The sequence below is a fragment of the Microcaecilia unicolor genome, chromosome 10 (genome assembly GCF_901765095.1).
Source record: "Microcaecilia unicolor chromosome 10, aMicUni1.1, whole genome shotgun sequence".
NCBI classification, from domain to species: Eukaryota; Metazoa; Chordata; class Amphibia; order Gymnophiona; family Siphonopidae; genus Microcaecilia; species Microcaecilia unicolor.
The window spans coordinates 35,444,383-35,458,313 of NC_044040.1; the positions used below are offsets into that span (position 1 = coordinate 35,444,383).

The following is a 13,931-nucleotide window of genomic DNA, read 5'->3' on the forward strand; positions in this document are numbered from 1 at the left end:
CCGGGTAAGGATGTGACCCAGGTGGGCTCATACCGCCCCATATCACTACTTAACCAAGACATAAACTTTTGGCAGCTATATTGGCTAAACGCATGAATGGGATAGTCCCCTGTTTGGTGCATGAGGATCAGGTAGGCTTTGTCCCAGGACGCTACGCCTCTATGAACATTATGAGGGCTCTTTTAGCTGTCCATGAGTGTAAAGGTAAGGGAGGGCAGGCAGTAATTGCGGGGTTAGATATGGAAAAAGCGTTTGACAGTATCTCGTGGCAATACCTATTCTGGACCTTAAACCGGTTCGGTATTATAGGGCCGTACATCTCTTGGATTAGAGCGCTCTACACTGCCCCAATGGCCAGGCTACTGATCAATGGTACACTTACAGAGAGCTTCCCTTTACAGAGGGGAACTCGACAGGGTTGCCCAATGTCGCCGCTTCTTTTTCTGTTAGCTATAGAGCCGCTAGCCATAAAAATCAGGGACAGCAACCACATACAGGGGATAAGGGTGGGCACACAAGAATTCAGAGTAAACCTATTCGCGGATGACATATTAGTCTATATGGCAAATGGGACCAGAGATCTACCTGGGGTTCTTGCAATAGTGGGGGACTTTGGGAAGTTATCGGGTCTGCAAGTAAATCGAGCCAAATCAGAACTACTCCCGTTGTCGGGAGGCTCCGAGGCTTCTGGTCGGCCGGGATTACCAATACCGTATGCTAGGGGAGCCATGCGTTACCTGGGAATTTATCTCAGTGTCAATGCATTAATCTTTTATAAAAAAAATGTAGTTGATTCCTTGGAAAATATAAGGAAGCTTTGTGACCGATGGAAGCACTTGCCGCTTTCTCTAATGGGCAGGATAGCCTTAGTCAAAATGGTCCTTCTGCCAAAAATATTATATCCCCTACAAGCGGCTCCGATTTGGATATTGAGGAGAGATGAACGGTTGTATCGATCTATTATCCGCTCTTTTATCTGGCGGGGAAAGGGGGCTCGAATAGGGCATCAAAAGTTATCCCTCAGTAGGAATATGGGGGGATTGGCGCTACCCGAGCTACGTTGGTACAACATAGCAGCGCTTATGAGACTCATTTTTGAAGGCATGACGGGCCAATATAAGTTTATGCCGGGCAAGGGGCTGGAAGGATGGTGTGCACCATGGTCTTTTACAAACTTAATACACATGAAACCCAGCACTGTATATGACACAGCAGGGAGACTGGCATTTTTGCAACCCCTCCGGAGGGCGTGGAAGTGGTGGAGAGAGCACCAGAACCGGGCACCGGAGGTCTCTCCCTTTTTGGGAATGGTGGGCAACGCGGACTTTCCTGCAGGAATACGACACTCTGTGTTTGATAAATGGAGGGATCAGGGTTGTGTGATGCTGGGTCACCTTATGGAACAGGGGCAGGAACATCTACAATCTTTTGCTCAACTGAAAGACAGGTGGGACATTCCCAATCACCACTTCCTACAGTACCTTCAAGTGCGCCACTATTTTTCCTCACTAGTAGGGGCATATGGGGTTAAGTGGCAATGGGGGCCCCTAGATAAGATCCTGCTACGAACACCTTTCAAGGTAAACAGCCTCTCCACATGGTACAAAATCTTACTTATGAATGGGCCCGTGGGGGGGTTGGAGAGAGTGACAGACCAGTGGAATAAAGAGTTAAATATGAACTACACCACAAAACAATTTAGTAAGTTCTTCCACACTATTTATGACATGGTAAAGGTAGCAGATCTGCAGGAAACGCAATACAAGATACTGCAAAGGGCATACATTACGAAGGCTAGGGGAATGGCCATGGGGTTATGGGAGGAAGGCCAATGTACTAAATGTAAGCAGGGATGGGGAAGTCTCATACACTCTTTTCTAGAATGCCCGTCTCTCTCTGTGTGGAATCAGGCATTTCAGGTAATCAGAGAAGTAACAAAAAGGCAGATTGAATGGGATTATGCATCTTTGTTATTGGGGGATCAAGCTATACTCATTGCCCAGGGCCTTTCCAAATCATGCAGGAAATTCATTTATATCTCTCTCCTATTGATAAAGAAAACGATATTACAATTCTGGACCTCCACGGAGAGTGTTCCGGTGGAGGTATGGTATGCTAAAATGAGAGCATTTGGGGAAAATGAGTGCCGCATTTACTCTAACGCATCAAAGCTTGCTAATATACAATATCACAGCATGTGGACGGACTGTTTAAGAGTGTTATCTCTACAAGGGGATGTAGAGGAAGGGGAGGGTGAGAGGGGGTGAATGGGGTATGACTGTTGGGTAATGGAATGGGATAGGATGGCGAGAGTGGAGAATGATTCTGAGAGAGCAGGACAGGAAGAGGGGGGGGGAAAAATGGAAACTACAGTGTGGGGTGTGGACTCTGCGGGTAAAATATTGTTTAATTAATAAGGAAGGGTCAGCTTACGATTTCTGTGTCTTTAAGTAAAATTGTATTTTGCCAGTTTAAGGTGCCTGCGAGCACACATTGCTGCACTGTGTTTATAAAAATAAAATAAAAAAAAAAAAAAGAATTACAAATGGTATTGCGTTAGGGTACATACATACATGGTAACATACATGGAACAGATCATGGTATAGGTATATATCATGTACATATGTGATATACATATATAATTCTCAAATGTCTTCCATACAGCTCATGTTAATAAATTCTTTTTTTCCTTTACCCTTGTTTTGGAACTGAATGGGTCCTCCCCCACCTCTTTCTTTTTTTACTGAATATCAGGATGCAGTGGGCAGCGCCGGCGTTATCTAGATAGCAGCGATATTCCAACCACTATCTAGATAACAAACCAGATACAGTTAGGATAGCATTTTTCTGTCAAAACTTTATCTGGGTGGTTATTTAGGGACCCTTTTAATAGGCTGCATGAAGCCCAGATTTACTGTGACCTATTTTTACAGAGTTTGTGTTTGCAGATCATGTGCTAATGTTTGTATTAGCATGTGGTACCTTAAAAAAAAATAATGCAAGAGCTCTTACCACCTCCAATGCAGAACACGCTAGTTGGATAATGCTTCCATGCCCCCTGCAAAAAATATTTTCTTAAAAATAGCTAATGCCGCTAACAGGCAACATTAAGGGCCCCCTTTACCAAGCGGTGGCCAAAGGTGCCCTGAGGTGGTGTCGGCACATGGGTTTGCCGCATGCCAAGGTCCCCTTGTACCGCCGCCTGGTGAAAGGGTTTTATTTTACAAAAAAGGAAATGGCCATGCAGTAAGGTAATCACTTGCCACATGGCCATTTCCTGGGGATCCCTCACTGCTACCTATTTAGGAGGCAATAAGGGCTCCTGTGCCAACCGGGCTGCCCAATTACTGTCGGGTAAGCCCCTGGTGCTAAAAGACTAAATGTATTTTGTCAGCACTGGAAATGCTGCATGGTGGGGCCAGGCATGATTGCTAGGCTTCTGCTGTATCCTGGTGGTAGTGCTGGATTGGTGCATGGCAGAGTAGTGGTGCGGAAACAGCCGCTTTGAAAAAGGAGCCCTAATGCACTTTAATAAAAAGGTCTCTTAGCAGGCTGAATATCGTACTATCAAAATAAATGTTGTCCTTGCCCATGTTCTACCCACACCATCTTAGTGCTATCCAGGTTAGTGACAGGGGTGGTCTGTACTGATTTTCCACTGCACAAAACAAATAGCGCTGCTGAAAATCAATGGATGATTCAGAATAATAGGTGCCTCTGTCCGGATAAGTGCATTTGAATATCAGGTTACATGTTTTTATTTGCTATTGTATTACCACCTAGATCCCCAAAGCTGGGTATGGTATGATATAAAAATATTGATTTAAATTAAGTTCAATTAAATCCCATAAAGATCACATCCCACTGCAAATTGTCTAGTAAACTCACCCACTAGTTTCATACAGTGGCATACCGAGGGCGGGGTGGTGGGGGCAGTCCGCCCCGGGTGCACGCTGTAGGAGGGGTGCTGGGAGCAGACACGTGGCTGTCGGCTCTGACGGTTGCCCTGCTCCCTCTGCCCCGGAACAGGAAGTAACAGCAGAGAGAGCAGGGAACCGGCGGAGTCGACAGCCGCACGGCTGCTCCCTGCACCCCAGCAGGCAAGGAGAATGCACCGGGGGGGAGGGGCTTGGAGGTGATGCGCCGGGGGGGGGGTGTTGTGCAGCACCCAGGGGGGATGGAGATGCTGCACCCAGGGGGGATTGCGCAGTGGCAACCACCCTGGGTGGCAGCCAACCAATGAACGCCACTGGTTTCATAGAAATGCATAAGATGAAGAATAGACCTCTGTGGTATTCCATAAACAAGTGGTTATAATGCTAAATCAGAAACCTCCAGTTAAGCCCTCTGTGATCTAGAAAGAACCAGCGCTCTATACTCCATCTGGCCAGGTGATCCAGCAAGATGTCACAATCAATGATGTCAAAAGTCTCTGAGAGGACCAACAAAACCAACAGGAACAAAAATCATCAACCAGGGCAATCAGGGCTATCCCAGTGCCGTAATCAGGCCTAAGGGCCCTGTTTACTAAGCCGCGCTAGAGGCGCATTAGTGCTTTTACTGCACACTAGCCATTAGGGTGCGCTAACTATGTAGGCACCCACAATATTCCTATGGGTGCCTACACAGCGCACACTAATTTTGTGCTTGCACTAAAAATGCTAGCGCACCTTAGTAAACAGAGCCCTAAATCTTGAGTGAAATGAATTTAAAATGTTAGTTTCATTCAGAAACACTACTTTATGTTATATTTATTGCACTAAGGGGCCCTTTTACGAAGCAGTGGTAGATCTACCGCCACTCTGTCACATGCCAATCCAGCTGCTTTTAACTCCTAACCCTTGTTCACTTGTTCAGAAACCTTAGCATGGGAGCCTTTACCGTCACCTAAATAGACGGGTAAAGGTTCCCCCTGGTAATCGTAGCACAGCAAATGTTTACTTACTGCACAGCCATTTCCTTTTTTGGCTTTTTACCCACTGCAGTAAAAGAGGCTTCAGCGCACAGCAAATCCATGCGCCAATGCTACCGCACTGCCCTTCCTACCACCACTTGGTAAAAGGAGCCCTAAATGTTTTTGAGTTTTGTGTTTTAATAACTTGGAAGGGTTTTTTTTCTGCCCGTGATTGAAATGTGGTGGCACTGAACAAGGTGCTACCTTTATATTTATGAGACGTTTTCCTTCTTAAAGTTTCTTAAGTTTGCATTTGCTACTCGTTAGTTTTTGGTTTAAGTATTGAGGTAGTAGTTTGTGTTCGTTGAGAATTTTCTAAAGACGCACAGGAATCTGTTTTCTTATAAAATAGCTTAAAAAATAGGAACTTGCCTGCCCTATTAACAAAGGTGCCCTGAATTCTCTTTGGAACTCATGATACTGGCAGTTCTTCCTTTTGTACCTTTGCTTCTAACGTTGTTCTGGGGTTTTTGTTGGGGGGTTTTTTTTTTCTGTTTAGCTTCTAGCAAGATTGGACAAGTCTACGCAAGAGATCCAGACTGGCCATTCGATGTAATTTCATACTCCATTGTCTCTGGAGGTAGTACCTTGGGCTACTCTAACGTATTTTGGATGGATCCAAATACAGGGAATTTGCAAATTATCAAGACTTTAGACTATGAGACATGTAAACAACATATTTTAACTGTTCAGGCCACTGACTCAAGTTCAGCAGTTACTACGGTATCAGTAAGTAATGTGACATTATGTTTTCAAAAAGCTAATATAAATGTTGAACACAGAGACAGAGGAAATAAGACCAGACCGTACTGGATAGTAAGAAGCCAAATAAAATACTATGAGACTGATATTCAAAGCAAGTTATGCATTTGCCAGCAGGTGGTAAACCTGGTTCTAGGTCAGTTCCCGCTGGACAGTTCCCACCCACCAATTGCCATCTGCACAATTCCCACCTAGGACAATTACCACTGAACCAATTCCCACCACACCAGGGAGGACAATTCCCGCCCATAACTTTAAAAAAAACCCACTAGGGGGCCCTTTTACTAAGCCGCATAGGCGCCTATGCATGCCCAACGTGCACCAATTCGGAACTACCGCCCGGCTACTGCATCCACTACGTAAGCCAGAAAATATATTTTATTTTCCGGCATCTGGTGCTAACTGGACGGTAATCGGCATTGTACGCATGCAGTCGATTACCACTCGGTTAATGCATAAGACCTTACCACTAAGTCAATGGATGGCAGTAAGGTCTCAGGCCCAAAATGGAAGTGCGCCAGTTTTTCAGATAAAAATAGCAAAAGTAACTTAGGGATCTGTTTACTAAACTGCACTAAGGGCTTGCTAACGTTTTTAGTGCACACTAATGATTAGCATGTGATAAAATGCTGTTGCCCATAGGAACATATGGACGACTCTAACATTTAGCATGTACTAAAAACACTAGCGCACCTTAGTAAACAGGGCCCTTAATTCCTAAACTTCTCGAATAAAAAAGTTTTCAAATCCTTTCAGAACGAATAATAAGAAAATTGACTTTTAAGGCCCAAAGGTAAATCATTCCATAGTCAGGGATCTTGTTATAAAAAAGAGGTTTCCAGGTCTGTTTTAAATTTAATGCCTTTAAATGATAAGACTCACAAGATCCATCCAATATAACAATCGGCTAGAACTTAATCTGGGTGAACTCAAGACTAATTGAGATACCTGAATGGGTATTAGACTGTGCCAAATCTTATACGTTAGACAACACACTTTAAAAAGTATTCGAGCCTGTAATGGCAGCCAATGTAATTCCTTCAACAGAGGGAATACATGTTCAAACTTGCTCTTCTTATATATCATATGAGCTGCTGTATTTTGCAATAATTGTAAACGATTCCTTAGCTTTGTTGATATTCCCAATTATAAAATGTTACAGTAATCTAATTGAGCTAAGATAAAACTTTGAACTAAAGATCTAAAATGATGTTGATGAAAGTATGATCTCACAGAGCATAGTTGTCTTAATTTCCGGAAGACCTTCCTAAATAAAGTATCAATCTTGCTTCAAAAGATGGATTTGCATCCAATACAACACCCAATACTCTTGATGACCGTTCAACCTTCAGTTTATCATTTTGTCCTATATGGATTTCATCTGGTAAACATCTACCTTGGTTAGTAAAACAGAGACCCTTAGTTTTATTTGGATTTAACTTCAGCATCCAGGAAAAAGCCCAGGTTTTAAGGTTCTCTATACTTCTAGCAATTTTACTCCAAGTATGTTGGTTATTACCCAGTAAAGGTACCTATATAAAGATATCATCTGCATAAGAGTAAATAGTGTCATCAGAGGCCAAAGACAAAGAACCTAGAGAGCTCATGAAAATGTTAAAAAGAATAAGCAACAGTGGGGACCCTTGTGGTACATCACAATCAGATGCCCAAACTTTAGACATAATCCTCTTCATTTTCACTGCATATTTGCGTTGGACCAGAAATTTCTCAAACCAGTTCAGTACCAGCCCTGTAATACCTAACTCCTCCATTCTAGTAAGCAGCAACTTATAATTGACCATATCGAACACCGCCGACAGGTCAAATTGGAGCAAAATAACCTCCATGCCTGTTGCCAATGAGTTCTGACCTTTGTCACTAATGTCAATAACAATGTCTCAGTGCTGTGTAATGCACAAAACCCAAACTGAGAGGGAAGCAAAACTTGATAATCGTCTAAATAACTTGAACATTGTTTAGCAATCACTGACTCTACTAATTTAGTAAACAATGGAATGCTTGTGACGGGTTGATGTCTAGTTGGTAAGGAAGAGTCAAGATCTGCAGATTTCAATATAGGAGTTAGGATAATATCACTAACAGAATAATTGACAAAAAGCTCCATAGTTAGATTATGAAACAGGTAATGTGAACAAGAATCTAACAAACAAGAAGGTTTTGAAAACTTCTTGAACATTGTTGACACTTGTACCACATAAGAACATAAGTGTTGCCATACTGGCACAGACCGAAAGGTCCATCAAGCCCAGCATCCTGTTTCCCACAGTGGTCAATCCAGGTTACAAGTACCTGGCAAGATCCCAAAACAGTACAATATATTTTATGCTGTTTATACTAGAAATAAGCAGTAGATATTCCTCAAGTTCATCTGAATAATGGCTTATGGACTTTTCTTTTAGGAAGTTATCCAAACGTTTTTTACACTGGTACCTATCCCCAAAAATCTTTAGAGTTGGATTATCTGTTATAGGAGCTATATTATTTTAATCAGTGGCGGATTCCCACAATAAAATTGCCTCAGTAAAGTAATTTTATCTTGAAAATATAAAGCCAGGGTATCAGCAATTGGTTGTTCATTTTGTTTAACCAACCCTGAAGTACCTGTCAGCTCCCTTACCAATTTAAATAGCACCTTTTGATCTGTAATTCCGGTCCCTATCAGATTAGAATAATAATACTCCTTGCTACAGCTAGTTCAAATTTATACTCATTTATATGTTGTTTCCATATCTGTTTATCAGAGGACAAATCTGATCGTCTCCAAAGACATTCTAATCATCTACTGTTCCTCTTTAAGGAACACAGCTGAGAAGTGTACCAAGGGGACTTTGTAATCTTTGGAGAATTTTTCATTTGTAGTGGAGCTATGATATCCAACGTATTAACTATAGTATCATTCCACCAAGTAAGTAAAATATCAGGTTCTACATTAGATGATATAAAAGGTAGCTTAATTTGGGACCAAAACTTAGTGGATTCTATTTCCCCTCTAGACAGAAACAAATGTCAAGAATGAGGAAACTTTTGAACTTCTATCAGATCAGTGTGTTGTTAGGGGGTTGAATTCAAGGATTTTTTTTCTCAGTAGTATGGAGTATCAGCATAATTTTTCTTGCCTTCCAAAAGTGTCCCATTTCTCACTCAAAACCTCTCATCTTGTTTTTTGTTTTTTCTCAATTGGTGCACCAGCCTTGGACCTGTGACCCTTAGTTTCAGAGGCAGCCTCCTTCCAGGTACTGCTATTCTGGGCCACATAGTTATGTACATCATACTGGCTGGAAAAAAAGCCCTGGTTACCCCGTCTCCCCTCTCCTCTCCCTAAGGTTGGCTCTGCATGAGTACCAGCACTTTTTTCCTAGAAAAAAAAGCACTGGTTGGACTTAAATGCCTGTGTAAGTAAGTCATGCTCCCTATGTTTAGGTTTTGGAGTGACCTACATAGGCTCTGTTTTTGGAGCCTATGAAGGGTTTGGCGTTTGTGGCTAAGAAGCAGGAAGGGTCTTCTTTTTCTCCACGGTTAGCTAGGCCTAGAACAAGGAAAGAAGTGCCCCAGGCCAATGAGGCCTAACAATAAAGAGGAGAATTGAGAGAAGTTCAATCCTCAGAGGATCGAGAAGGTATGGACATCCACAGTAGTAGAAAAGATTTGGTTGCCGAAAAGAAGTCAGTGGGACCCTAACAATAAAACCTTCCTAAGAATTTACATAAGAACATATGTATTGCCACACTGGGACAGACCAAAGGTCCATCAAGCCTAGCATCCTGTTTCCAACAGTGGCCAATCCAGGTCACAGATACCTGACAAGATCCCAGAAAAGCTCAATACATTTTTTGTTGCTTATCCCAGAAATAAGCAGTGGATTTTCCCGTCAATTTAATAATGGGCTATGGACTTTTCCTTTAGGAAGCCGTCCAGACCCTTTATAAACCCCGCTAAGCTAACCACCTTTACCACATTCTCTGGCAATGAATTCCAGAGTTTAATTACATGTTGAGGAAGAAAAATTTTCTCCGATTTGTATTTAATTTACTACTTTGTAGCTTCATCACATGCCCCCTAGTCCTAGCATTTTTGGAAAAAGTAAACAAACTATTCACGTCTACCCATTCCACTCCACTCATTGTTTTATAGACCTCTATCATATCTCCCCTCAGCCATCTCTTCTCCAAGCTGGGACTCACGAAAGTAAATCCCATTCAACTGTCTAAGGAATATTGTTTTCAGCGAGACCGAACCCTGGTGTATCCCGCACAACTGGGAGGGAATTTTATAAGTTACTTTGCTATTTTTTTTTTTGTACCTTTACCTCAAGGTACAGTTTTGGAAGGGAGACTGTATTTTAGGATCTTTGGAAAAGAATCCAGATACAGAGAGGTACTTTGTCTAGGTGCTTGTGAGCGAAGGAGGCTTTGAGAAACAGTTAAAGTGTGCTGTATACTGTTATGAAATATCTTGCTTCTATGAGTGTCTTTTGGGGGAAAGATATAACTGAGTGCCTTCTCAGAGGCCCTATGAAGTAGGGTGGAGAGCCCATTCTTCTCAAGGAGAAATGGAAGAAGAAGTGAGTGTTGAACCAGTTGGGTGAGAGATGGGAAAGCATACTAGTAAGGTAACCTGGCAAGGTATACCAGATGGAGAAATTAGCGAAAAAGGAATACGAGGGAAGCACAAAAGAGATCAGTTCTAACAGTCTGAATAATGATGATTTAAACTAATTTTACTTTTACCCTCTCTCTTTTGCTGTAAATTCCCTGATTTGGGGGGAAATTCATCAATAAAGTTTTAGTAAAAAGAGCACCACATTCTGAACTAAGTTTTTGAAAGAGGAGTGTGAAGAATTTGTTTTGAGCCACTTGGCCGGCAAGGGTTTTAGGTTTCCTCCCTCTTCCTACCGGGCCCCTTATCTTTTACTTCCATGACAGCTGCAGAGTGGATAAATCATTCCACTGACCAGAACCCTGTTACAAAATAAAAGTGCATTTTTATCACATTATTGCCCCTTGGAATAATATTCCTGAGAGCTTTTATTGCTGGATTCTTATAAGCAATGTGTTTTCTAGTGATAAAGGTGCCGGTACTCAAATACCAGGCCAACCTTCAGGGGTAGGTTGATCTCTGAGGGACTCATCCCACATTAGCCAGGCCCCCTGCAACTAGTCACAGAATCTATGACAAGGCAGAATTGGTGTGTAGGGCCTGAGCTCTTTCATTAAAACTTGGGGACCATGGGTCCATTTTAGCAGACAATGGAAAAGGTGCCAGTACTCAGTACCCCCAAGTACCCCCCTCAAAAAAAGCCCTGCTTATAAGTCAAGAAACCATTTGTCCTTCTAGAATGTTCCTTTACTCCAGTTCATTTCAGTGAAGAATTCTTTTATTTGCATATACAGAAAATTGAGGTGAAGAATTCTGTCTTGGGTAAAATTACACTAAACCAACCCTAGGTGTCAGAGATAGATCGGTTCCAATTCTTATGTTTAATAACTTATCCAGAAATCATACTACTGAAAAATCAAAAAGTGCCAAAAAAAATAAAATTAAAAAATGTGATTCTCAAAATAATTAATTAATGTGCTCAGTTTTTTGGTGTGTTAAAGTGCCTCATAGATGTAAGAAGCATATATACACAGTTTTCACATCATTGCACATCCTACCCCCAGCCAGAAATTATTCTAATAACAAGCTGTCAAAAATTTAAAGCCACTTAGCTTGGATGCAGGTGTGAGCAAAACCGTGAATCTTCTTAAAAAATCAAAAGGCAGCGCCCCAATCGTTTCTCAGTGCATGGACGCTGATTTAAAATAGAGGCTACTATAACACCTTTTCTTCTCAATGGTGTAAAGTGTCAAGTGAATTTTCCAAATTCCCTGTTCCCAACATGGGCCATGTTTTGCCACTAAACTGGCGTGATCAGGGGAACTTAATCTACAAAAAATAAAACTAGAATAGTTAAAACCCTCATAACTGAGCTAAATCTATAAAATTCTTAACAATATACTATTTTTATTTATTTATTTTATTGCATTTGTATCCTACATTTTCCCACCTATTGCGGGCTCAAAAAATCATGTAACAAATTGTTGTCTCAAACTCACTCTTCAGCAAAATTATGTCACAATGAGGCCCTGCATGAAATCAGACTTATGAATATGGTAGTTTTATATCATAGAAGATTTCTTGATTGTGCCAATTTAATTTTATATATTTTAGTCTAGAGTTTATAGACTCTTTCATAGAAGGACTCCAGTTCAATGTGGATTACATACAATAAAAGTACAGTACAAATGCAATATAAATCATAAACTATAAATAAAAATGTATACAGGCAACGAGACCTGACTCTTCTTAATACAATCATAAAATATCAAACATATGCATCATTTTCTAGAACTGAAAAACATAATAATAACTTTGATGATTGCTTTTATCTAATTAAGTTCTTCTTCTGCAGGTAACTGTCAATGTTTTAGAAGTTAATGATGAAAAGCCAATCTGTCAGCCTAATTCATATTCACTGTCCGTCCCAGTGGACCAAGCTGTTGGTACAAACATTCAGAACTTCAGGCTAACATGCACTGACCGCGATTCTGATCCCAGGTCTTTCCGCTACTTCTTCAACTCAGGTAATTTGCTCCTTTTAAGTTTAATAAGTGGGGCATTCTCCCCTGTAGACCCACCATCATAGTTTATATCTGCATTAACAGTGAGATGCAATTAGAATATACATTAATCCCGTGGGAATGTGTTTTTGTATGCAAATCTAGAGAATGGTTGGTGGAGATCAAATGAGAGAAGCTCTCCATCTTGGCTATCATTATTCAGTCCTAATATACATGGAACAAAAATATATTAAAAAGCCCCAAATTGTATCAGGTTTTATAAAGAATGCTAATTAGTATGAAAAAAATTGTGATTGGCGTTTATGATGCAAAACACCAATAATAATCGAATCTATCTCCTGGACAGCAAGGTTTGTAGAATAGCCAACAAAAGAAATCGGACAACAAGGGGGCAGGAAATACAAAATTCCAATATAGCAGAGGGCTTTGTTCTACAAAATTCCACCCAGCTTCTAAATACCTACTTGTGGGTAGAGCATTGGATCAATAATTAACGTTCATGATTTTTTTTTTACCCATCTTAAAAGAAATGCCAGCTACACTGTATTTCACAGTCACTATTCTCTTGGTCTTCACTCCAAGTCCTCAAGGGCCACCAATAGGTCAAGTTTTCAGGATATCCCTATAGAATATGCATGACAGAGATTTGCATATAAATGGGAAAACTGTCTTATGTGTATTCATTAGGGATGTCCTAAAAACCTGACCATCTGATGGCTCTCAAAAACCGGTAGTGAAGACCAAGACACTATTCCCATGAGAGGAAATATATTGGAAGAGCAGTTTCTTGATTATCTTTACTAGTATTTTCCCTGTTGTTCTTTGATTCACAAGCAGTGTTATTTTCATATCAGACTCTCTGACAGCCTGTGGAGGAGCAGGAGTGCAGGATATATCAGAGATAATTCTGATATGTTTTAAACATTTTGCACGGTTTCTAGCATAATTGACATTTTTGGCTGTAAGGATTTGCTCTCTAAAGAAAGCAGTACTGACTATGTTTTGTGCAGTACTTTAAAAACATACAGCGAACAGCAATACTAAAAATATCTCTCAAAAATAAACTGTATAGGGCATAATTTTAAAAATATTATAAACAGTTCCCCTCAACACCTGAGAGCAGCCATATTAGCATACACAGAATGTCACGGAATGTGATTGGTCCAGAGTGACCAGATGTCACAAATGGTATCATACACCAGCTGAACCAATGAGATTTCATTTCATTGGAGGTTATTTCTGGCATTATTCTGAATAGTGTTAGTCCTAGAATTAAACAGAAATGTAGGGGATGACTAAAAGAATTTGAATGAAAGAAAGACTTGGTGGTAGCATTTTCAAATAACAGAAAGTAGATGTTGCTTCTATTTATTTACTACTCAAATTGATACATGAGCTAAGATGATTTACAAATATAATAAAATATCTTGTGCATACATCTGAAATATTACACAGCAGAAAAAGGTTTAGTTTTCATTGGAGGGTATCTGAGTGCAAGAAAGCACGGTACAAGCATAGAGCATTCCTGAGAGAGATGAAGGGATTACAGAGACTGGGCAGTTTTTTTTTTATTA

The 13,931-nt window shown here is 40.8% G+C and overlaps 1 protein-coding gene across 1 annotated transcript in view; it reads left to right on the top strand.

Moving 5' to 3' along the window:
- Positions 1–13,931, top strand: part of CDHR3 (cadherin related family member 3) — a 99,105-nt gene that overhangs the window by 43,094 nt on the left and 42,080 nt on the right. The window contains exons 11-12 of the mRNA XM_030216752.1: positions 5,454–5,683; positions 12,189–12,360. Of these exons, the coding sequence (XP_030072612.1) occupies positions 5,454–5,683; positions 12,189–12,360 (402 nt within the window). The remainder of the gene's footprint in view (positions 1–5,453; positions 5,684–12,188; positions 12,361–13,931) is intronic.